The sequence below is a fragment of the Phacochoerus africanus genome, chromosome 1 (genome assembly GCF_016906955.1).
Source record: "Phacochoerus africanus isolate WHEZ1 chromosome 1, ROS_Pafr_v1, whole genome shotgun sequence".
Lineage (NCBI taxonomy): Eukaryota > Metazoa > Chordata > Mammalia > Artiodactyla > Suidae > Phacochoerus > Phacochoerus africanus.
The window spans coordinates 153933324-153959813 of record NC_062544.1 but is presented as its reverse complement, the minus strand read 5'-3'; the positions used below and the strand labels follow the sequence as shown (position 1 = coordinate 153959813).

Below are 26490 nucleotides of genomic sequence, written 5' to 3'. Positions count from 1 at the left end.
CAATTTATAGAAGACAGAGTGAACTGCCAGAAGCTGAGGGGAGGAAAAAATGGGGAATAATTGCTTAATTTGTACAGAAGTTGTTTAGAAATTGGATAAGGTGGTGGTTACACAATACAGTTAATGCCAAATAACAACTGGTATACTAAAAACCAATAACTTGTTTGATTTAAAGTGATTAATTTTATGTTATGTAAATTTCACTTCAAGTTAAAAGAGAGAGCATTAATACATAGGGCTACACAATAAAACTGAATGAAGACTCCTCAGAAGCAACATTAATAAAATCAATGAGGAAAATTACTGAACTGGTTTGAAATCAGCATATGCATGCTGCTGACACATTAACAGGTATTTAAGTCACAACAAAAAGGAAACCAACAGTTCCTAAATGTTAAGAAAGAAAGGAGATGAAACTAAAATGATATTCTGTATCTTTTAAAATGGTATTATGGGATGGTTAATGAATGTGGTTATCACTATTCCATAAGAACTCCGAGAACTGGACGTTAATCTTAACCAGCACTAATGCTCGATATTCTTCTGTGCTGAAGAAATGTTCAACATGCTATCACTATCCAGAAAAAGAATTTTCCTGGGTGGCAATCTGAGTATATACGGTTTGTGTTTTATGAGGTAGCTATGCTAGTGCATCCCTGGTCTGGGGCTCTGCTCCAGTTAAGGTCAGAAACCACGTCTGTAAGTGGAACCCGAGTTGTGGCGCATGGATCACCAATAGCCAAGACCTTTGGCTCTGAGAGTACCTTGTTATAATTGGCAGATCAAAGTTACCTCTGTGAAGACTTACCTGTTCTCCATGCTGCAGGCTTCGAGTCATTGCCTTGAGAGCTTTAACAATCTGAGCCTTTGTGGCTGCTGGGCTGTCCAGATTTTCAAGGCCAATGCCTTCAAGTAATTTTAAGAGGTATGGGACCAAATCTGCTTTCAGGGCCTAGAAAAGAATATTAAGTATATGCATGTCTACATGTGTGCGTGTGTGCATATATACACATTTTGTATACACTTTAAGAAATGTAAGCCATCCACTGAAGAAATAATTTCACCTCAGGCCCGTACCTGGAAGAGGACACTCTGCTTTATTTTATTTTAATGCCACATGCAGATTTTTTGGGGGGAGAGGCAGTATTTAACGGTAACGACATTTTCATTTAATGAGGTTTTATTCTGTTTCATCAACTATTCTACATGCTACATACATTGATTATTTTACTTAGTCCTCCCAACACCAAATGATGTAGGCACAATTATCACCAATGGGAAAATCAGTGCATGGCGGGTAAAACGTGTTGATGGTCACAAAGTTGGGCAGTATTGGATATGTATCTGGACTTGAGCTTTTAGCCAGTATACTGAGCCGCCTCCTCTAATGACATATACTGATGGGCAACAGCATTTGAAGCATATTAGTATTTTTTTCACATCTTAAAACATCAACCTTGACATCCACCATACACTTTGTATCACTCACATAAAAGCTAAGTAATACTCTGGTGCCATGCAATTTTCACTGCCTGCTCTGAAATCCAAAGGGAAGAGGTGGAAGTAACTAACATTTAGTAAATGTACCTCTTTTTACAGATATTATTCTCATAACAACCCTGTGAGGAGTCGTAACTTTACTTTACAGATGAGGAATCTGAGCACTGCAGGGTTAAATACCATGCCTGAGGTCACAGAGCCATCAAGTGGTAGAACTTGCTCATGTTCTTTTCAATACAATAACCCTCTTGGCCAACTATAAGTCTGAACCTCAGAGCATCCAATTTTCTCCTTGAAATGTACCCAGTACTCCTAACCTGCCTGAATGAGGAAGAGGGGTGGAAGTAGGGGTGGGGGTGGGAGAAAAGATGACAAAGGAAAAGAGGCTAGGAAACAGGAGGGCCAGATAATAAAGATGTAAGGCCTTGTACCCAGGCTAAGGAGGTCAGATGTCACTTTGTCATCTGGCAGTAAGGGGAAACAATGAGGGATTTGTAAGATGAAGAATGGGTTATATTTAAAAGTTATATTTTAGAAAGATCATTTTTGCAATGGCTTTTACATGTGTTGTATGTTCTTTGTTCCCTTGGTGTCTGCTACTTTACATTGGCACCCACCAAGTCTCCTTTTCATGAGGTCAGTACTTTCTTCGAAAAGGACTACAAAAACCTTGGCATGTTTCTTAAACATGACTTTAAAAACAAAGGAATGAACAAACAGAATGAATCTTTCCAAAAAGGATAAAGCAAATTTTATAAAGCAAGCTAGGGATAAATGCTTAGTAAATAACCAAAATTTAAATTTCAAACATCAGGAGTTTCCGTCATGTCTCACTGCATAAGGAACCCAACTAGGATCCATGAGGATACAGGTTCAATCCCTGGCCTCGCTCAGTGAGTCTGGGATCCAGTGTTGCCATGAGCTGTAGCATAGGTCACAGACGTGGCTGTGATCTGATGTTGCTGTGGCTGTGGTATATGGGGGCAGCTGTAGTTCCAATTGGACCCCTAGCCTGGGAACCTCCATATACCTCGGGTGCAGCCCTAAAAAGCAAAATAAATAAATAAATAAAATAAAATAAAATAAATAAATAAATTTCATACATCACAAAATTACTCTGACACTGGCTGGCCCACCTTCTCGGTGTGCTCCTGTACATATGTGTGTATAAAACATAAAAATATGTATGCACAAACTCACAAGTTATCTCTGTGCCAAACTGCTGAACCTAAGAGAAGTCAAAATCAGTGCTAAAGAAGTGAAAATCTGTTTGGTATGCTGCTTCTTAAAATAGAAATCTAGAAAGTCACTTACTTGTGCTACTAATTCATTCTGCTCCTTCTGAAACATTCGATTAATTGCTTCACAGGCTAGACCAACAGTATCTGGTCGCTTTTTCATTCCATTCATCAGTGGGCCAATGGTCTCCAAAGATGCCATGGCTCGAACACACAGCTAAGTGCCCAAAAGAGAAGGTTACTTGTAGACCAGCAATATTTTATACAACACAGCAAATACCACAATAACAAGATATATGAAAAACCCACATTCATTTTAATTTTAATAGTGAACCAAGTCAAATTCAGTCTCCTTAATATGGTTAATACCATATCATTTAAACCAGTTTAAGAATCATTACAATACCACATGGCACATGTGGATTAAGGCAAATGGTAGAAAGGGGATTTGTACTGCAACGTACAATAGTCAGAAAGAGAGAGCACAGATAAACTCCAAAGCTATAAGCTACAAGCTACTAAATGGATTTATCAATACCTCATTTTCAGACAGGGCATGAATAACTCGAATGGCACTCTTAGGAATGGCGTTGTTCCTATGATTCATTGCCTGGATAACTTTGGGAAGATGGCCCAATGGTGGGACCTGATCGGCCAGCTGAGGCTGTGCATTGAAAAGACACACTGTTGCCATTGTCAAAGTTTCCAGAGTTTCTCCCTGGAGGGTGTAAAGACAAAAAAACTATAAAACACTCATAAAGTCCTAAACATCCTTGATAATATTTGCTGTTCAAAACTAAGGACCCACGAATTTTAAGTGTTGATACTTGAAAATTGATTCATAAATCCTAAAAGAACAACAAATTTTCCCATCTCAATAAAAAGCATGGATTTAAAGGACTTCAAGAATGTAATACCTTAATCTAAGCAGACTTTCACTGGGCATTTCTATTTCACATCTCATTTCTATTGCAGAAAGAGATTTCTAATAAGAGACCATCTCTCAAAAAATATTACTAGAAATTGTTAGATAATGTGATAGAAATGGCAGTACCAGAGAACATCAATAATTCAGAACTAATGAAATGTTTTCCCCACTTATATTAAAAATCCTACTAATTAACATGTCTGGGTTCCATAAACACTTTCTATAATGGATAATGGATTGCAAAGACTTCTAACTTATAGCATTATATGCAGACATATATATCCAGAACATAACATGTCTTGAATAAATATGGGAACTGGGATGCACACAAAGAGAATGTGATATATAGTAAAATGTTACATGTTTTTCTGTTTCTAAGTTTCTACATTTTGAGGATTTCATTTTTTAAGCAAACCATGTATGCAGTAAAAATCCTAGTAAAGAAAAAATGTGACTACAGAAAGAGACCTATGGAAACATTTGGCATACTATCAATATATTTTTAAAAGCCTTACAAAGCTAATGACGTTTAAGTACTTGACACATGCCAGACATTTATGCTAAATAATCCACATCTATTAAAACTCATGAAAACCTCAGCTTTAGGGGCAGATACTGTTACCTTCTACGAGACAACTGAGGTGAGTCAGGAGGTACTACTCTAGGCCATAGAGCTAGCCAGTGGTGGAGCTGATACTGGGGTCCAGGATTACCTAATAATGCAACTTGGGGCTCTTAATCACCTGTTTAATTAATTCAACAGTCTACTTTCTTACCTACTCCTGCTTTCCTGTTAGCCTTTGGCTTTTTTTTTTTTTTTTTTTTGGTCTTTTTAGGGCCATACCCGTAGCATATGGAGCTAAGGCTAGGGGTTGATTGGCCAGCCCACACCAGAGTCACAGCAACGCCAGATCTAAGCGGTGTCTGCAACCTACAGCATAGCTCACTGCAACACCGGATTCTTAACCCACTGATTGAGGCCAGGGATCAAACCTGCATCCTCATGGATACTAGTCAGATTCGTTTCCGCTGAGCCACAACGGGAACTCCGGCCTCTGGCTTTAAGCACAGGTACAGTGTTCACTTGTGTAGCCAAGACTCTTCTGCCAATTTCCTTAACTAGAGTCCCATCTACTCCCTATAGAAAGCTGAGTGAAGAACATGCCCTCACAGGACACATTTTCATTTCAGTTTCTACAACTGAATACTTAGGTTTCTCCTTAAAACCATAAAATCACTGGAAATGGGATGGCAAAAACCTTTTAGAGCTTCTAAAACTGCTATAAATAGCAGTCTCTTGGGGAGTTTCCTGGTGGTCTAGTGGTTAGGACTCAGCACTTTCACCACTGGAGCCTGTGGTTTCAACCCCTGGCCTGGGAACTGAGATCCCAGATCAAGCTGCTGCATGCTGGGGCACCAAAAAAAAAAAGAAAGAAAGAAAAAAGAAAAAGAAAGGAAGAGAAATAGCAGCCTCTCAATAGAGATACCTCCAACTCTTAACAAAGAGCTTTACTTTTGATCAGGCATCTGTGAATTTAAGTGTGGCTGTTATATTCTTAATGCCTAGTCAATGAGAATGGCAGAAACACTATTGCTATATTTAGCAAACTATTTGAAATACTTGGCTGATGGCTGAAGCTTACATGAGGATTGTTCTTTTCCAGGAGCTCTGTTAATTTTTCTAGCAGTGCAATAAGAAATTCTCTAGGCTTTCTTAGAACCCAAGCTGGTTGTGCAATAAAGATTCTCAAGAAAACTCCTCCAACAGCAAGTTCACCCTCTGCTTCTCCAAATACCACAGCAAAATCTTCAGGCAACTTTAAATAGAGAAAGAGTAGTCAAGTCACTTAACAATCATCAGTTGTACATTAAGCAAGAAATGAAAACCCTATTAAAGAAATTACAAAATTAGCCAGTCCTTAAATACTTATTATTATAATCAAGTAAGAATTATTTTACATTTGCCTTCTCTTGGTAATTCAGAAGAGGTCCTTTAATTAGTTACTTCAAAAGTGAGTATTCCTACTTTTATGCTTAAAACTTTATTTTCCAGGGGAAGACCTAAGTATCTTAATGACAAAGTATCTAAAAGGTTGGCATTAAACTCAGTGGGAATTTAAAAAACAATAACAAATTTACAGTAAAATGTAACGCTCCTTCCTTTGAATGAAAGTATATTTTACCTTCCAGTTTACATCAGGGTTGTCTCGCTGGTTTTTAAAGTGCCTTGGGAAAAAAAGGGAGAAGAATATCAAACTTTAGTCACAAGATACACTTTCATTAACCTTTATAGAATAAGTCTGAAGAGAAGTGACAGACAACATGGAAAACGTGTGCCTGCCTGGTGATTCCACCCAAAGGCCCTAAGTTATTATACATGTCTTTACTTACTCGAGCATCATTTCTCTCACTGTTGTGGACACTTTATCTCTGGAACTATCATTCCAAATTAACTCAGGATTTTCATGAGTTCCTTCAAAAATATGGACAGCAGCTTCAGGGTTGTCTCTCATGGCATCCATAAAAACACTTGGGAGAAATTTCATTAATGTAATTCGAACCTAGTGAGGAGGTTTGAGAGAGAGAAAAGACCTATTAGAAACATCTTGATATTTGGTTTGCTTTACACTTCTCTAAGAAATGTTGCTGTAATTTGTATTTATGGTTGATAGAGGCAATAACTATCACCTAAAAGTTCCAGAGTGAGAGAACAGATACTTTGGTTTATGCAAAGATAATAGGACTCACTACAACCTGCTACTACTTACCTATCCAGTTTATTTCCTCTCTCTGCCTCAGATTTAAGAAACTAAGAAATTGAGGACCTCTGGCATGTGAAGTTCCCAGAGAACACCTTGCCAGATCCTGTCCTGCACATGCTACTGGCTCTTCTTAGAGGACCCTCAATCCACTTCTCCTTCTGACCCTATCCCTTCAAAAAATTTTTTGTGTTCTACAAGTATTTTTTAGTGCATTCATTTTGCTATACTATTTTACATTATACTGTGTCTTTTTCCAAAAAGGATACAAAAAGCAGTTCCCGTTATGGTTCAGCAGTAACAAACCCAACTAGTATCCATGAGGACATGTGGGTTTGATCCCTGGCCCGCCCAGTGGGTTAAGGATCCAGTGCTGCCATGAGCTGTGGTATAGGTTGCAGTTGCAGCTTGGATTTGGTGTTGCTGTGGCTGTGGTGTAGGCTAGCAGCTGCAGCTCTGACTCAACCCCTAGTCTGGAAACTTCCACATGCCGCAGTGCGGCCCTAAAAAGACAAAAAGAAAAGCGGCTTAAAAAAATACACCCAACACAAACATAAAAGTAAACCAAAAATTAGTGTGAGGCATAGGGACAAAGGGAAGATGAAGGTTAGGGAGATAAGTTTTTTCCCTCAGGTCTTCACATAGTATCTTCTCCTTTGTGGCATTCAAGCCTGTGTTCAAATTTCATCTTATGGAAAACCTTCCCTGGCTGAGTCTGTCTTGCTATGTCTGTATTCTCAGCCCCTGGGATAAGCAGCTACTTGAAACCTTACCTGAATGAATGAGACTAATATGAAGTCAACGCACAAAGGAAACATCAAAAAACTGTGTATAATTGCAAGCAATATACTACAAATTTAGCTCTAAACTTCCTAGCAACTGATGAAACTAAAGGGAACAATGTCAGTTACATGATAGAGAGCACCCACAAAATAGGACGCATGTCAGTTTTCCTGTCAAATGGATCTAAGATATAAATACAAGAGCTAAAACTATAAAACTCTCAGGAAAAAACACAGAAATAGACCTTTGTAACCTGGGATTATTATGGCTTCTTAGATATCACCTCAAAAGCACAAACTACACTACCAACAACAACAAAGACAGATTGGACTTCATCAAAATTAAAAACTTTTGTACTTCAGAAGACACCATCACGACAGTGGAAAAACATCCACAGAATAGGGGAAAACATTTGCAAATCATATATATGGAAAGGGACTGGTATCTGGAATAAAGAACAACTATGACTCAATAGTAGAGACAAATAACCAAGTTAAAAAATGAGGTGGAGTTCCCATCGTGGCTCAGTGGTTAATGAATACGATTAGGAACCATGAGGTTGCAGATTCAATCCCTGGCCTCGCTCAGTGGGTTAAGGATCCAGTGTTGCTGTGAGCTGTGGTATAGGTCACAGACGTGGCTCGGATCTGGCGTTGCTGTGGCTCTGGTGCAGGCTGGCAGCTACAGCTCTGACTAGACCCCTAGCCGAGGAACCTCCATATGCCGAGGGTGTGGCCCTGAAAAAAGACAAAAAAAAAATGAAAGGATGTGAAAAAATCTAAAGAGGATGTGCAAATGGCCAATAAGCACATGAAAAAATATTCAACATCATTAGGCACCGGGGAAATGCAAACCAAAACTCTGAGATGGTACTTCACTTACACTAGGATGACTATACTCAAATATATATATATAACAAGTGTTAGAGAAGATGTGGAGAAATCAGAATCCTCACATGTCGCTGGTGGGAATGTAAAATGGTACAGCCATTGCGGAAAACAGTCTGATACGTCCTTGAAAAGTTAAAAATACTGTGACCGTAAGATCCATAAATTCTACTTTTAGAGACATAAAATACATATCCACACAAAAAAGTGTACACATATGTTCATAGTAGCTTCATTCAGAATAGCCAAAAAGTAGATATACCCATGTGTCCATCAAGTGATAACTGGAAAATAAAATGCGGCATGTCTATATAATGGAATGTTATCTGGCAATAAAAGGAAGTATTCACATATACTACAATATGGATGGACCTTGAAAACATCATGCTAAGTGACACAAGCCAGACAAAGAAGACCATATATGAAGAAAAAAAAAAAGACCGTATATGATTCCATTTACATGAAATACTCATAATAGGCTAATCTAAAGAGGGAAAATAGTGGCCAGGTGCTGGGAGGAAGAGGAATGGGAAGTAACCCCTAAAGGGAATGGGTTTTTTTCCTGGGTTGATGAAAATGTTCTAAGATTGATTGTTGCTGCCCAAACCATTGGATTATACACTTCATAAGTGTGGATTGCACAATATGTCAATTATATCTCAATAAAGCTGTTACCAAAAAGGAAAAAGAGTTTACTGACCCCAGTTCTAGAATCTCTTGCTGCAAATCATTCCATTAAGGAGCTGATACTTGTATTTTTGCTATACAGAAAATTTAAGTGTAAATATATTTGACTTGGTAAAATTATCCCTCATGTGTTTCAATGGTCAAAAAATTACTGAAGAACTCAAAATCAATTCCAGTATGTATTTATTTTCAAGATCTAAAATGTTATTTAAAACATGCAATATGAGACACTATAATTATATGCTACCCAACTCTAGCTTTAAGAAAGCTATTAAGTATCAATATTCATGACTTTATGGACCCTTTCCACAGGCATCCAAATGTAATCTCCCTTATCCCATCAACTGTGCTGATGACAGACTATTAATCATATACCCAAAGTAAAACTGTTTCGGGTCTGATGACAGATTCTCAATATCTAAATTGGGATATCGGTCAAGAAAAAGCCAACTGAATCTAGCTTCTTTTACTGATGTAAAATCAGACTCTGGAAGTGGGGGCTCAGGAGCCTTTATCACCTATCTGGGCTGGGAGAGACAATGCCTCAGTGAGCATTACTTCATGTGGATTTAATAACAGAAGAGGGGGACTTTGATTACACCTGCATCTGGATGCAATTCTATTTAGAAGTACTGTTCCAACCGGTTCTTGCTCTAAAACCTGGACTATGGTTCTGGAGATTCATTATCTCCAGATTCGGAATGAGAGAGCCCCCTGCAGAGAGGGGAAGCAGAGGTGCCGTTATGCTCATGTGCTGTATGTCCCTAACTAATACAGGTGGGAATGCATAAGGACACAGATCATCATCTCCTTCATGAGCTACTTCCACAGGTCAGTCCTCCAAGTGTGAACCTATTTTCTGTCATAGCTTAAATATACTTTTGTTCTTTTTTCAAGAAAGATGAATAGTTTTATCACTATAATTCAAACACTCTCTTAAGACTTCTTAATTCTAATGCATGCTTCCCTGACTATAATTTTTCTCTAACTAGTAATATATAGGAACAATTTCAGGTGTGCTGATCTTCCAACTTTAAAATCAAGTCATTTCCTCACCATCTCAGAGCTTGGCAAACTTTATGAAATCAGTAATCAAATTAAAGGGCTTTAACAATTAATTTCTTTCTATGAACTATTTCGTGCTCACCTTTGGACCTATCAGCTTATCTGCAGTCATTTTAGCAAAAAGTTCCGCTGTCTGGGTTCGAACCTGTGGATGTGTTGAATTGCAGAACATATCTAGTAAATAAATCAAAGCTCCTGTGAAGGAAATAAAGAATTAGTGTTTATAGGCTAGATAAAAAATATGGCTGTTCTAATCAGTAGAATTCATTTTCAAACTTATTTAACTCAATGCAGTCTTTTTTTTTTAAACTGTAAGCCTTCCAAAACATTCTTCTAGTTTATTAGACTATGCAAGGCAACTCAGAATAAGCTCCATCATTATTTGAGCATAACTGGATGAGAAAGCACTCCATACATTACCTTTTGCCATTGCTTCTTTGATTATTTTTGTACTTGATGTCAAAGCATAAAGAGTTTCCAGAACAAGCTGACGACCTGTCAAGTAAAAGACATTTCAAGGAAGGAATGCATCATCACATTAGTTTACATTTACTGGGTATCAGTGCCAGGCACTGACTTGGTGTTCTACACAGGGTATCATACATCTTCACAATAACCAGCAAGACAGGTACTGTGGCCTTGTCATGAGTGAGGACGTTGAGGCCCATTTTGACCTGCCCATGGATTCACAGCTGGTGAGTGGTGTATTGGGTTTTTACAGAGGTCCGACTCAAAAGTCCACACTCATTAACTACTATGCCACACTGTCTTCCTACCTAACTATTCACTGTGCAAACAAAACAGCTCACATCCTGACACCCTGAGGACAGTTTCAAGTATCGAAGATTTTTATGTGGTGCTAGTATCTCAGAGAAATGACTAGGAAGTAGCAGCTGCAAGACACTGTTCCAATCTAAGACACAATAGCATCCTCTGGACACAGTCTATGTGTCATTTACCCCTTGTCATTGAAGTAGACTGGGCTACTGGACTTTACTCTTCTAAAGGCAAATGGCAACAGACATGTGACCAAAGGAGTAAAGATGTGGCAAAGAGGGTGGAGACTGAAAAGGATTAGGCTGAGACTAAAACAACAAAGGCTGGTAGTCAGACTAAGTTAACAGGCAGAAGAACAAATAGTCAAAAGGACTTATTTTTTTTTCCAAAAAGAAATAAGTCCACTTTCTTTAATACTGTACAAAAAAAGTGTGAGTAGAAATGAAAGTAAATTAAACATTATCATATTTGTTTACACCACAATCTAGTTTTTCATACTAACTTTACTATTCAAATAACAGAATAGGTGGCAATTTAGGGATTGGAAAGAGATAAAACCAAAAACACTTCTAAGCATGTTTATCCTATACCATAGATAGCTGTGCTCACAAAAACAGCTTCTCTTTTACTTCTTTGATGTGCAGGAATTAAGTTGTATATACAACTGAACCTGCTCAAAAAGCTGAGGCAGACTAGAAAATGATGGGTCCATATATGGGAGCACTGTCATACAGTTCAAAAGGAGATTTTTAAGAAAAGCAATAATACTTCACTGAAAATCCACCACTGTTCCAATCATAGTTTCAAAGGAAAACAAGTCTTTGGAGAAAATAGAGAAAGTTACTTTTTATCTATTTAATGTCTCTTAGCAAATAGCGAAAGATAGATTTAGTTTAAAATATAAATAATAGAGTAGGCTAAGATATCTGAATGTCAGCTATTTTACATGCAGGATTAAAATACTGAGTAAACTACATAAATCCGATATAAATATAAAACAACACTTTCAAACTACTTCTATAACATTCTTCACTTCATTGATCATTTTAATTTTGCATTGCTTGAAGCCTCACAAAGCTGTTGAAACTAAAAGAAAAACCAAGTAAGGCTGTAAGTATAGTAATAATCTGCAAATGAAAAAAATGACTTTGCAAATGACTTTCAAAAGTTGTCATTTTAAAGAGCTATTTCTAACCTCGTTTAAAAGAAAACAAAATTATTCAACGGCAACTGAACTCCACTCAATTCACTGAACCTAACAGGAACACCGAACACGTGCAAGCACTGGGGAATTAAACAAATGAGACAGGTTCCTGCGCTCAAGGAGGTGAACAGGTGTGAAGACAAGATTAACATGACTTCCAAGGGGCTGGCAAAGCAGACTGAGTAATGAATATTGATGGCTAAGTGGTGAAATCTAGGTTATAAAACAACTGCCTTTGAAAAGCAATCTCAAGGTTGATTCTAGAACAACTATACACTTATGCTAAAGTGTATACACTTTAATAATAAAGTGATTCTAGAACAACTATACACTTTATAAGAGTCTATATTATTGCAGGTTGTGTTCAAGAAATGAGGTTGGTGTATTTTTAAAAACTGATCTCATCTGCTGGTAACAGTCGCTATCAGCATCAAATCAGTAAAGGACAAATAAAGTACGACTGAACTTTAAGCTGAACAGAAGGTGATTTTTATCTAAAGCATTTTTTCCCTATCATCCAAGACCAACCATGTGTGATTTTTAAAATAAACCACAGAAATATTACCCAAGTCGTAATTACTCATGTGCAATTTATGCTCAGGAAACTGAAAATCCTAGATTATTATCCTTTGCTTTTTGGACTTCTCTCACCTCTAAGGTTCAACTTTTGATATGGGAAATGCAAGTTTTTTTTTTTTTTTTTTGCTTTTTAGGGCCACACCTGCAGCATATGGAAGTTCCCAGGCAAGGGGTCGAATCAGAGCTGTAGCTGTCGCCCTATGCCACAGCCACAGCTGTTCGGGATCCGAGCCGTGTCTGCAACCTATACCACAAACCATATCAATGCCAGAGCCTTAACCCAGTGAGTGAGGCCAGGGATTGAACCTGTGTCCTCATGGATACTAGTTGGATTTGTTTCCACTGAGCCACAATGGGAACTCCCGAAATGCAAAGTAAAGTTACTAACTTATGTAAAAATTAGGAAGATAAATCTAATATTAAGAATACCATTTAAAATTTCCAAAACTAACATGGATAATATTATGTCAGAGGTTTTATATCATCTACTAACTGCCCCTCTTTTTGGGTTGACTGTGCTGTGGTTTTGAAAATTCCATTTGTATATATACGTACTTGATGGCAAAGAATGCAGAAGAGCCAATAAATTGGACAAAACCATTGATTCAGCAATATTGTTGACACAATCTTGGTTAGATGTCACTATATTCACAACCTGAAAATTAATCAATAGGATATTAAGAATTCTGGAAATAATTTTGGACCTAAACAAATTAAGTCAAATTAGTCAGGCTTTAATAAATTTAAGGTTTTACCAAAGTGGGCAAAATGTTAGGACAAAATGCTTAAATTTTAAAAAAATATTTAAGTATAGTTGATTAACAATGTTGTGTTAGTTTCAGGTGTACAGCAAAGTGATTCAGTCGTACATATATATTCTTTAAAAAAAAATTTTAAAGTATAGTTGATTTACAATGTTCTGCTAATTTATGCTACACAGCAAAGTGACCCAGTCATACATACACACACACACACACACACATTCCCTTTCTTCTGTAATCTTCCATCAAGGTCCATCCCAAGAAACTGGATATAGCTCCCTGTGCTATACAGTAGGACTTCATTGCTCATCCATTCTAACAGTTTGTAGCTACTTAAAGTATTTGGCTATAGTTGCGGCATGTGGAAGTTCCAAAGCCAGAACCTAAGCTGTTGCAGAGACAATGCTGTGTAGTTATACTGCAGGCCACAGGGGAAGTCCTACATATTCTTTTTCATATGCTTTTCCACTATGTTACTACAGGATACTGAATACTGTGCTGTGCAGTAGACTTTGTTGTTTATCTATTTCAAATATAGTATAAGCTTCCAGTTTTTCCCTCCCCAACTTCTTTCCCCTTTGGTAACCATAAGTTTGTTTTCTAAGTCTATGATTCTGTTTCATAAATAAGTTCATTTTGCGTCATATTTTAGAGTTCACATATGTGATATATGGTATTCGTCTTTCTCTAACATACTTCACTTAGTATGATACTCTCTAGGTCCATCCATGCTGCTGCAAACGGTATTATTTCATTCTCTTTTATGGCTAATATTCCATTGTATATATGGACCACATCTTCTTTATCCATTCATCTGTCGATGGACATTTAGGTTGCTTCCATATCTTGTCTATTGTAAACAGTACTGCAATGAACACTGGAGTATACATATCTTTTATCTTTTTTTTTTTTATTGCTTTTTAGGGCCCACCTGTGGCATACGGAAGTTCCCAGGTTAGGGGTCAAATCAGAGCTGCAGTTGCCAGCCTACACCACAGTTCACTGCAATGCTGGATCCTTAATCCACTGAGCAAAGAAAGGGACTGAACCCACAGCCTCATGGATACTGGTTGCATTCATAACCCTGGAGCCACAACAGGAACCTCCCCCCCATACACTTTTAAAAAAAAAAAAAAGAGATTTACTAGTTTTTTGTTTTTATAAAAGTATGGTTGATTTACAAAATTGTGCCAATTTATCTTTTTGAATTATAGTTTTCTCCAGATACATGCCCAAGGGTGGAATTGCTGCATCAAACAGTAATTCTATTTTTAGTTTTTTTTAAGGACCCTTCATACTGTCTCTATAGCGGCTGCACCAATTCAAATTCTCACCAACAGTGTAGAAGGCTTTCCATTTCTCCACACCCTCTCCAGCATTTGTTATTTGTAGACTTTTAAATGATGGCAATTCTGGCCCGTGTGAGGTGATACCTCACCAGAGTTTTGATTTGCACAAAATATTTAATTTTTAGGCAAGAGTTTAATTTTAAAAGATTGGCTTTATTACCTTGATCTTTTGAGTAATAAAAAAGCTAATGCTAATGCATATATTATATACATTAGCTTCTACTAATTTAGACGTAACAATTAAATATAATTATTTAAACAAATACTTTAGCACCAATTCACAATCTTGAGGCTTGTAAGAAGTTTTCAATCCTACACCAGTTCATGCTCTAGAACTATGGTACATACTGTAGTGTCTTCCAGTCATAGATTTGGGGTGGGAAGTGATGAGGAAGATAATTGTCTTCACTACTGGGACTTTCTTTTTCTTTAGAGGGAGAAAGTAAATGTTTTCAGTGCCCAGCAAAACAGACTGGGTTTATCTTTCCATTATAAAGAAACAGGTATGTTTTTCTTTCAAAGAGGATGATCTCTCAAGTTTAACTTACAATATACATCTAAAAATCAATGTCCCTTAACTTGAACCATGTGGTCAGCATCTCAAAGCCAAATTTTTTTTTTTAAAAAGGCCATACCCACAGCACACTTTTTTTTTTTTTTGGTCTTTTGTCTTTTTAGGGCCGCACCTGTGGCATATGGAGGTTCTCCGGCTAGGGGTCCATTCAGAGCTATAGCTGCCACCTACACCACAGCTACAGCAATGCAGGATTCAAGCCTCGTCTGCAACCTACACCACAGCTCACGACAATGCTGGATTCTTAACCCACTAAGCGAAGCCAGGGATTGAACCAGAAACTCATGGTTCCTAGTTGGATTTGTTTCCACTGTGCCATGATGGGAACTCCTCAAAGCCAAATATCTTAGATTTAATAATGCTTATTTTAAAAGTTATAAGGTACTTGAAAGAATTAAATAGAGAAGCATGCTTTTCCATTAAAAGAACATGCTTGTTAAGCTTTTGGACCAATTTAATCTTTATTATTTTATTAAACTTTTTAAAAACCAAAACACAGTCTAAGAACACAATCTAATTCATCAACTACTCATTAACCTGTTACTGCAGGGTTGAATTTGGTGTTATTATAAATTATGTGTGTTACAACAAGCAGAATCATCTGAAAAAAGATCCTGGGAGCTTACTCTGGGTTGCCTGGACAAGGACAACACCCCCCTGCCACGAACAAGGTTTTCCTGCTTCTCCTAGAGGAAAAGCCTCCACCCAAACAGCTTCCCATGTGATCAGTGATTTCATTCTCCTAAAGGAAGGGCCTCCAACCCCTCTTGGACCCCCAAGGCCTACAGGTTCTGGCAGCTGCCTTTCCCAGACCTCAAGGGTATGAGTCTATCACCCTTACTGGAAAGGTTACTTTTATACTAGACCATATTCATAAGACAGGAGAGTAACTACGGAGCAGGGATCACAAACCCACAGAGTATAGCTAGCAGAGTGCCCTGGTCTCAAAACTGGACACTGAGAAATCAGGGAAATCTGTAGCTTCCAAGCTTCCCAAATAAAGCCCATTCCTTAACCTACACCACATGACACTGTACAATGTACCCCAAGTTCTAAAGCATAACAGACGATGACCACAGATGTAAGTATCTTGAACGCTGTACGATATTTGCTCTTCCAAATAAGCGTATTAATTCAAATTTCAAAAACATATTCACTTGGCTTAATAGGCAAAATGGAAAAAAAAAAAAACACATGCAAACTTCTATTCAACTTAGATAATGATTAATTAAGGCTCAAACCATGTATAGTAAGTGCAGGAAAGACAATATGCTTTAGTACACAATTCTTTTACCTCTAAAGCCAACTGCTGCACTTGACCAGCTCCATGGACTCGAAGGAGAGAAAATATTAATTTAAAGTGCCCAATGCATTCACTTTCAGAGCCTAAGGAGTAAAAATAAAATGTTTAACTTTTATTTCCAAGAGACCTTCAGAAAACCGATATACACTTTTGTTTACTGTTAATTATAAGCCTCTGATAAACTTTTCTTAACATTTGTGACAAGAAGTGAGTGAAATATCACTAAGCAGCAGTATCTTAAGTGAAACAATACTAGAGTATCTTCAGGTTTGTTTTGTCTTCATTTTCATCCCCAACCCTAGCTAGCCCACAGGCTAAAACCAAGAAATTTATCAACTACACAATCCCATGACGACTCAAAAAATAAAAGTGTAAGGTGATACTTTTACTCTTTATCTCTACACTTTAGAGCTACCCCTCTCCCTCAACCTAATTACATTGGAGAGTGTGACATCATCTGGCTTTAAGACTGAGTTAGAACTCTGCCACTTGAGAACGACATAACAAACAAAAAAGTTCCAAATCAACAGCCAGTTTTGCTGCAATTTTTTTGTACCTAGTATACCTAGTATGTCAATTGCAAACAATAAGAAATAAGGTTTTCTTCAGATCTGTAGCTTCCATTTTGTAAAAATGCCCCCACGTATATCTTGGGAATAACTAATTTTCCTTAATCACTGTTGATTATTTTATTTGAATAATCTGTTGGCAATACAAACGTCAATCTTTTTTTTTTTTTGGTCTTTTTTTTTTTTGCCATTTTTAGGGCCACTCCTGCAGCATATGGAGGTTCCCAGGCTAGGGGTTAAATTGGAGCTGTAGCCGCCGGCCTACGCCAGAGCCACAGCAACGCGGGACCTGAGCCGCGTCTGCAACCTACACCACAGCTCACGGCAATGCCGGATCCTTAACCCAGTGAGCAAGGCCAGGGATTGAACCCGCAACCTCATGGTTCCTAGTCGGATTCGTTAACCACTGCGCCACGACGGGAACTCCACAAACGTCAATCTTAATAGTATTGTATTACATACTGAAAAGAGCAAAGAAGTACATGAAAGGTAGTATTAAATGTTAATAAAAAAGATTTGAGGTTTTCAAGTAACTTAAATTGTATTTTAGATTTTATATTCCATATTTTTTATCAGAGTTAGAAGAAGTTTTCAGATTTTCAATCATCCATTTCCCTGAAGTCAGGCAAGAGTGATAATGTCCTTGGAAATGTCCTTCTTGATGTTTTAAGAATAACAATTCTCACTTTTTTATTACATCTACTTTTTACACACTAAAAATCTTTAGGCAATTTTTCAAAAATATGGCATTGTGTTAGGGACCAGAGGAGGCAACAAATTTCTTTGTTTTGTTTTTTTTTTCAGGGCCATACCTGAGGCATATGGAAGTTCCCAGGCTACAGGTAGAACTGGAGCTACAGCTGCAGGCCTGCACCACAGCCACAGCAACTCCAGATCCGAGTTGCGTCCACAACCTACACCACAGCTCATGGCAATGCCAGATACTTAACCCACCGAGAAGGCCCAAAGGATCAAACCCGCATCCTCATGGATACTAGTCAGGTTTGTTTCCACTGAGCCACAACGAGAACTCCAGAAGAGGCAAAAATTAGATCATCTAATAAATCAATCTAATTTTTAAGCACTTATACTTGGTATGTCAGCTTAAGTCACCAATGTGATAACTTACACTAACAAATTATTATGTCTTTTCGACTCAATGGAACTCATTTGCTCCTAGAGATATGAATTCTTCTAAGTATGGTGACCTGATGTCTCCTTCTAGCCTACTCTTTATAAGTAAAAACATTATGGGGTTATTCCTCTTAATGTATTACAAAGTATAACACTTTAACCAAGTATAATTTTCTGTGAAAAAATTGAGAACTATAATTTTTCTTCGATTGTAAGGATCTTACTGATCGAAGGTATAGTCACACACCTGGGTTATATTTTATGACATTTCTCAGAGCTTCCAAAGCCATTTCCACTCTTGGCAAGCGGTCTCCATGTTGCTCTGACTCCACTTTTGCAGCATGTGTGATAGCCATGAACGTGTGGAGGTACTGGGCCTGGGAGCCTATATAATCCAAGAGACTTGCAGCAAACGCTTTTGGAACCTAAGTGGAAAAATATTTAAAAACAAGTGTGCCCTCAGAAATAACTATAGCAAAAACAGCAAAATACTTCACGTTATAAAAGTGATTACATTATTACAGGCACATTAATAAACCTACGGATTAAGAGGGTAGCAGAGAGAAAGGAGACAAAATCCAATTGCATTTTAAAGTGTTTAACATGTTTTGTCTCAATCCATTAGAGATCTGATATTCTCCCATGAGTAAAATCATTCTAAGAGTATGTCTTCCCTCTACCAAAGTAATTGACAGTATGATATGTAACTTGTATAATTTGGTTATATTTTCATATTTAAAAATTATATTTTTTAGAATATAAACTCAAAGGATAGTATTTATTTATTTATTTAATCTTTTTAAGGCCACATCTGTGGCATATGGAGGCTCCTAGGCTAGGTAGGGGTCGAATCAGAGCTACAGCTGCCAGCCTGCACCACAGCCACAGCAACGTGGGATCCGAGCCACCTCTGCAACCTACACCTCAGCTCACAGCAATGCCAGATCCTTAACCCACTGAGCAAGGCCCAGGATCAAACCTGCGTTCTCAAGGATACTACTCAGATTTGTTTCCGCTGAGCCACAATAAAAACGCCAAAGGACAGTTTTCAAGGAGACTTCACAAATCACCAAACTCATTATACTTAACAACTATTTATGTATTATGTGATAAATAATACACATTATAGTTTAGTAATTTCCTTTTTTCCAGGAACAGACTCTAAAACAAAGCCTTCTTTCCTCTTTACAAACAAACCAACCACCAAATCCTCTTTGTGATCTCTTTAAGAAACCAGAAACAACTACCCCCCCCCAAAAAAAAACTACAACAGAATTCCTACATGATCGCTAAGTACTAATATGGAAAAGGAGCTCCTCGCTTGCTTCTGGAAGTGAGTAGGGATCACCATGAGAGATGCGCTGGTGCGAGCCACGTCATCTTCTAAAAATTTTCTGTGCTCTCCGCCTGTGTTTTCTTGTTATCCTATAATTATTGGCCACCAATGGACTTCTTCTGTCTGGTGGTCTGATACTCAACATGATGGAGTGAGTGTGTAAATGGCCTTATGCTTCCTAAGAGACTAGCAAAGTTGGAGGTTTATCTGTATACCACACTGTGGTAGTATTATGCATAAAATGTAAGGAATAGCTGGGAAAAGAATAACTTCTTATTCATAAATCCAGAAAATTAAATTCTTCAACATTTAAAATAAAGAGGCTCATAAGTTATCAATGGTCACCCTACCACATACCCAAGTTATTACAAAGCATTTGGAAAAAAAAAACAAAAAAAAAACAGGTATTATTTTAATGTAGACAGTTTGAATAAACCAGTAGCTTTCAATAACATGATCAACGTTATCAGACAAAACTAAAAGTAGAGGGCTTACCTCGAGTGGAAAGGTAGGGACTTCATTATAGACCCTAACAAAAATCTCCCCTACAATAAGTTCTTTGGCATGATCACTGTAGACAAATTCTGATCCATAAGTTTTGTCACAATCACCCTTTTAAAAAACAAAAAACAAAAAAACAAAAACCAGACTGTAAGATGTAAATCAGAATTATTAGCATCTGGCTTATAAACCTACCCATATTCAGTTTAATAACTTAACAGATAAATAACCTGATAAGAGCCATTCATTTTCCAGAGGGGAAAAAAATGTGGTGGGATATATATCACAACACTCAGTGTAACTTTTAACGTCTGTAACCAGTAAAAAGGATTTTTTTGTTTTTGTCTTTTTAGGGCTGCATTTGCAGCATATGAAAGTTCTCAGGCTAGGAGTCAAATTGGAGATGCAGCTGCCAGCCAATGCCACAGCCACAGCCATGCCAGATCCAAGCAGCATCTGAGTTTGCGGCAACCCTGGATCCTTAACCCACTGAGCAAGGCCAGGGATTGAACCCTCATCCTCATGGATTCTAGTCGGATTCTTAAGCCACTGAGCCACAACAGGAACTCCAAAAAGGACTATGGAACAGGCAGAGAGTTATATTATTTTTTAGTAAAAAGATCAATACTGTAACTCATTTTAAAATTTCAAAAGATCACAGAGATCAGCAAATGAAGTATCTTAGAGCTAGTGTTTATAAACAAGTATGACTGTTGGCTCTTTTCTCTCTGCTCAGCAGACATTTGGCCCAGTCAGATACAAGGTGACAGAGCTAAGAAATGAACACATTTAGAACAGGTTTCAAAAAATAATATATTAATAAGTGAAAGTGCTGACAACAGGGTCTCTGAATAAAAAAAGCAAGGTAATATTATGTAAGTTGACAGATCAAGAAGAGTTTCCATTTAAGGAAGAGGACAAAGATAGGAAAGAGAAATGGGAACAAAAGAGTCCCAAGAAGATTTAGGTTGAAATCACACAAAATTTAGGTTGAACTAATATGTAAAAGTATATAATAAAGCATAAAGCTAGACAAAGAGAAGATGATATTATCTCTCTGGTAAAAGAAGAGATGAGGTATAGAAATCTGAAATTTGTTCTCCCTAGCTCTGTAATTCTCAAAACTTCTACCCATGAAGAGCTCTGAGTGACTATCATGAAATGAGTTCAAAGCCAAATTGTGAATAATTCAGAATACACAGTGACAGTTACTTTTTAATAAACTCCATACCCACAAAGATAACTGTCTTCTAAATCATCAAGACTCAACTATCAAGTGTAGGTATTATCCAGGCCTTCTCCTTATCTCCCAATCTACTGCCTTTTGTTTTTTTTTTTTTTTTTCATGGCTTAATAGCTTCCCCACTAGAAGGTGGCAGGATAGGAAAAATTATTCAATTTTGATGCCAGAAAAGAATTTTATCTTACGGGGAAAATAGGTTAAAGAGAACAATTAAAACAGGGCTTTGGGGTATGGAAATTGGTTAAAATAGCAGACAGCTTATGTAAGTGGTAACTAAAAACACACCAAAAAAATCCTAATGTATTATTAAATACAATAAGAATGCTGTTATTAAATGGGCCAAGTATTAGGTAGTGAAAAGCTACAGGCTTGATTAACACCAAATGGAGAAATAATAGGTGTCTATTTTGTCAATACCAAGTTACGTTTCCAGATTCCATTAGAGTAAGAAATTTATAAAACAATTACATACTTTTTTAATCATGTTTTCTTGCTGGGATTCAAGAAATTCAAGAAGTTCTGCTCTTGTAGAATTGTTCCATATCAAATAGGGGCTCTCTGTGTTACTGTTTAGCATCTTCAAAATCTAGGAGACAGAATATTACTATTTTGTAATACTTAGGAAGAAATAATATTGAGGTTTTATCATTTATTAAAATTGTCTTATGACATGCCAAGCACTGTAACAGGTACCTTAAGGAAATGGATCTCAGTAATTCTAACAAGTTTGTTAATATTTTCCATTTTGCAGCTAAGAAAAATCAAGCTGAGAAAGATCAAATTATTTTCCCCAGGTCTTATAACCCTTAGGCAGTGAAACTGGGATTCAAATTTGAGTCTGTTTAACTTCACATTCTTAACATATGCCCTGCTTTGGAGAAAATGATATATGATATTTTGTGTTAAAGTATTTTATAAACACCCAGTACATTTAAGCCTAAAAGAATCATACTATATTGCCTTTGAAAACAAAACCTAAGTCTTTATGAAGCATACTCCTAGGAAGGGAAATACAAGTTACAGGCAGAAGGTAAGCTCAGATTTTCTTGGCCAGACTGACTCAAGGCTGCACTAAGCAGTTCTGCAGACACAGCTGATGCCTGCTTAGCCATCCAGGATACCTTCCCTTTGTTTAGCTCTCCTTAAAAGTATCTTCTTCAGATTCTTTAATAAGAAGCTTTTATGCTTCACTTTTTTTTTTTTTAACAGAATTCTGTGCTGGAAGGAAAGCATCAGGTTATTACCTCCAATTTACACAACGCCATCCAACCTCTGTTTTCAAAACATTAACTACAAGTAAAACGACTGAAAGAATATAGGGTTAGGAAAATCATAAAATTCTGAGAACTAGCCATATAAAACAAGCATTTTAAGAGTTCCCTGATAGCTCAGTGGGTTAAGGATCTGGCATTGTCATTGCTGTGTAGGGGTTCGATCCCTAGCCAGGAACTTCCACATGCTGTGGATGTGGCCAAGAAATAAAATAAAACAAGCACTTTATTAAATTTAGATGGAATTTAGGCCAAGATTTTTTCCCCTTTTCCGGCTGCACCCACAGCATATGGAAGTTCTCAGGCCAGAGAACAAATCTGACTTGCAGCTGTGACCTATGCTGCAGCTGTGGCAATGCCAGATCCTTAACCCACTGCACCACAGCAGGAACTCTCCAGGTCAAGATTTTTAGGAGCTAATTTTTTATCCCCCGTAGTAGTTAATCAACAACTTGTTAGTATTTCTGGAATGAATGTTTTCAGTCAGCAAAATACATCACACTGATGAACACAAAGTCCAGGAAAGGAACCATGATCAAGACTGGCATCTAAAGCTCCTCCCTCTTACTCAGGAGCTCTGAGGCAGTGTCCTGAACTAAAAAAACAGACTCAATCAGATTGGTTAAAAAAAACAAATACACTGTTTATAAAACACTTTACACTGGAACCCTGAGGGCTTTTTCCTTATGAAAGTATCAGATGACCATTAGTGAAAACAAAATAAGATAAAAACAGTCTATAATTCTACCATTCAGGTATAACTACAGTTAACATACGGATACAAATTCATCAACCCATTCATTTTTTTAATACCAAAAACGAGTTTTAGCCTTTTCCCTTAAAACACTTTAAACATCTTTTATGTCTTTACATAGACCTTTATAATTTGAGGTTTCATGGTATTTTATTTAATGGATTTCTTAGGTTAATTCTCTAATGCTACATTCTTAGACTGTTTTTCAATGATTCTCATAAAAGAAGTTGCAGGATCTGCCACAGTTGTACCTTTTTTTTGTCATGAATGTGTAAATGTGTGTGTTTGTGTATGTGTGTGTGTATTTACTTTCAGGATTTCAATGCTGAATTTAAGTTATAGCTTATAAGAAACAGCAAAACAGACTCTGGGTCTCCTGATTCCTAGCCTTCTGCCCAAGTTCATTCTCTTGAACTGTCCCCTTCTGACTCAAGGTTGTCAAGAATTATGGTGAGCTCCACATCTGAGAAACATGAAGGTAATTTACCATACAGAGAGACTGGATTTATAGAGCAGATATCATCAGCATCAATCTACAATAAACCAAATTTCTTGGTTGAGGGAACAAGCATGTGACCATTTTCAATTTTTTCGCTTCCTAAAGCAATCAGCATTGTTCTGTTCCTCTACTACATGAAGGATCTTACAATACTTATCAAAACCCAGGATACCTCTGAAGCACATACCTCAGTAGCACTAACTACAGCAAGTTTTCTAGCAACATAGGGGGTCAGCATGCCAGCTAAACTTTTCCTTATGGTTGGATTTTCTGGTGTTGCTTGTTCTTCAGGCAGATATCCTCCAAGGCGACTTAGAGCACGGACACTGAGTTTGGCAAGGCTATTGGCTACTTCCTATTACAAAAAAAATAAGACATTAAAGTAGGTCTGTTATCTTACACAAGCAACAATACCTTCGTGGAATCACAACTGTATGAAATATAGTAAGGAGCAGAAAGCAAAGAAAAACAAACAAAAAAGGTACCAGAGAGCCCAACAGTGATGTCAGAGGGTTTAAACATTTTTGCTTATTTTTTTATTTATATGAAAGACCATTGGGATCTCTGCACTTATTTACACCCAATACGGCATCTTGTAGATATCTCAGGCACACTGGGGAATACAGTGGGGAGTAAGCGATAGGTAGGTAGATCTGATTGCTAGAGGCACATATTAACACTATGAGTAACTAATGATAGTGAACAGGAAAGGACAGAAAGAAAACATATCTGTAAAAATCAGGTAACTTCTCAAGTGTTTGGGGGAGCTAGCTCCAATAACCAATAATATCGTTATATTTCCCTGTGATACATCATAATTTTGCAATCATGAAGATGACTCAATAATCAAAAAAAGACTGAGTTACGTCTAGAATATGCTATCGCAAATTCCCTTATCTTGAATTTTTCCAGGATAAGTGGTAAAGATAAAAAGTGTTGGGCTTAAAGAGAAAGAAACTTAATTATCTTATAAAATAGTTAATGCCTCTGGATATCTAGGGACTTTGCTTTGCATTAATTAATGGTTTGGGTTCAAATTCAATGCTAAAACAGTGTTAAAGTTACCTGCTGGTTTGTTTCTTCACTTTTCTGAATGCCACTCTCTTCTAGTGTGTAGTCATAATTAAACAGATAACCAAGCAGATGCCACAAAATTCCAGCTTGCAATAGGTGTGTCTGTAGCCAGAAATCCACAGCAAAAGAGCTGACACATTCTACCCCAAGAGCAGCCACCCGTGGAATACTCTAAGAATAAAAATAATGGAATTACAGGATTTTAAAAAAGCTCCCAAGAGAAACTGGCTGTGAATGTACGTCAAGCTAGCCATATAATTCTATATGTATTTACCTCCTCTTATATATTCAATTCTAGTTTACATCTGATCCTATATCCTTTAAAGCCTAAAATTAAAAATAACCCTGTGGCAAGACAAAGAATTTTACTTTGGCTGCACCAGTGGCACCAGAAGATCCTAGGCCAGGGATCGAACCCAAGCCACAGCAGTGACAATGCTGAGTCCTTAACCAGTAGGTAATGAGAGAACTCCCAGAATTACTATTTTTTAAATATTAATCTTAAAATCAAAGTATATTGTTAATACTGTGTTACTTTCAGGTACGCAGCAGTGATTTGATTTTTTTGCAGATTATATTCCATTATTAGGTTATTATAAGATACTGCATAATTTTTATAATTTCTTATGCTGTACAGTAAATCTTTGTTGTTTATCTATTCTATGTATGATAGTTTGTAGTTGTTAATCCTATAATTCTAATTTGTCCTTCCTCCTCTCCTTCCCCCTCTCTCACCTTTGGTAAACATAAATTTGTTTCCTATATCTGTAAGTTTGTTTTCTGTTTTGTATATATATTCATTTGTATCATACATGTTTGTCTTTCTCTGTCTAAATTATTACACTGAGCATGATATTCTCTAGGCCCATCCATGTTGCTATAAATGGTAGTATTTTATTCTTTCTATGGTTGAATAATATTCCATTGTGTGTGTGTGTGCACGTGCATGCACACTTTCTTGAGCAAATTATCTATTGACCGAAGCCTGGGCTGTTCCTGTGGTTTGGTTATTGCAAAGAGCAGTGTGAACATCGGGGTGCAGGTATCTTTTTTGAAGTAATGTTTTTATTTTTTCTGGTTTTATACGTAGGAGTGGAACTGGATCAAATTTTAGATTTTTTTCTTTTTAAAGGAAACTCCATGCTGTTTTCCACAATGGCTGTCCCAATTTACATTCCCACCGAGAGTTTATGAGGGTTCTTTTTTCTCCATATCCTCTCCAGCATTTATTATTTGTATGCTGACTTTTTGGTGATGGCCATTCTGATCAGTGTGAGAGGATACCTCACTGTGGTTTTGATTTATTTCAGAATTATTATCTTTGATGCTGGATAGTGTCAAAGATTTGGGAATGCAGTTTTCTTTGTTTCACTTATTTTAAAATTTTAAAATAGTGATAGGGTATTGAGAGTAATCAATGATATCTTTAGTGAAGGATTTAGTGTATAGATTCACTTCTTCATGCCAGTTTTTATTCTTATGAAACACTCCTAAGGACATCAAGTAAAGATAGTTAAGGACATATTTCCATCGGATTCCTTATTTCTAGATACCTTAACACAGGATCAGCACCCCAACCCTGATGTAGTCCAACACAACTCTCGCTCTGCCTAGTTACCTGAGAAATCTCTCTCCCCTTCCCAGCCACCAATCACATCACCCAGAGCCAACTTCCCTAAGCAGTACTGGATTGGGAAGAAACATTAAGTCCTCAG

General features: G+C 37.2%; 1 protein-coding gene across 3 annotated transcripts in view; it reads right to left on the bottom strand.

Annotated features, from left to right (window-relative positions):
* DNAJC13 (DnaJ heat shock protein family (Hsp40) member C13) overlaps window positions 1-26490 on the bottom strand; it is a 141869-nt gene that overhangs the window by 8424 nt on the left and 106955 nt on the right. For all 3 annotated transcript variants that reach the window (XM_047782708.1, XM_047782714.1, XM_047782724.1), the window contains 15 exons: window positions 24767-24946; window positions 23889-24056; window positions 21650-21763; window positions 19929-20045; window positions 18345-18522; window positions 16386-16477; window positions 12963-13062; window positions 10268-10342; window positions 9930-10042; window positions 6058-6227; window positions 5850-5892; window positions 5310-5483; window positions 3277-3456; window positions 2815-2955; window positions 809-952 (listed from right to left, as the gene is read on the bottom strand). In XM_047782708.1, the coding sequence (XP_047638664.1) occupies window positions 809-952; window positions 2815-2955; window positions 3277-3456; window positions 5310-5483; window positions 5850-5892; window positions 6058-6227; window positions 9930-10042; window positions 10268-10342; window positions 12963-13062; window positions 16386-16477; window positions 18345-18522; window positions 19929-20045; window positions 21650-21763; window positions 23889-24056; window positions 24767-24946 (1989 nt within the window). The remainder of the gene's footprint in view (window positions 1-808; window positions 953-2814; window positions 2956-3276; window positions 3457-5309; window positions 5484-5849; window positions 5893-6057; window positions 6228-9929; window positions 10043-10267; window positions 10343-12962; window positions 13063-16385; window positions 16478-18344; window positions 18523-19928; window positions 20046-21649; window positions 21764-23888; window positions 24057-24766; window positions 24947-26490) is intronic.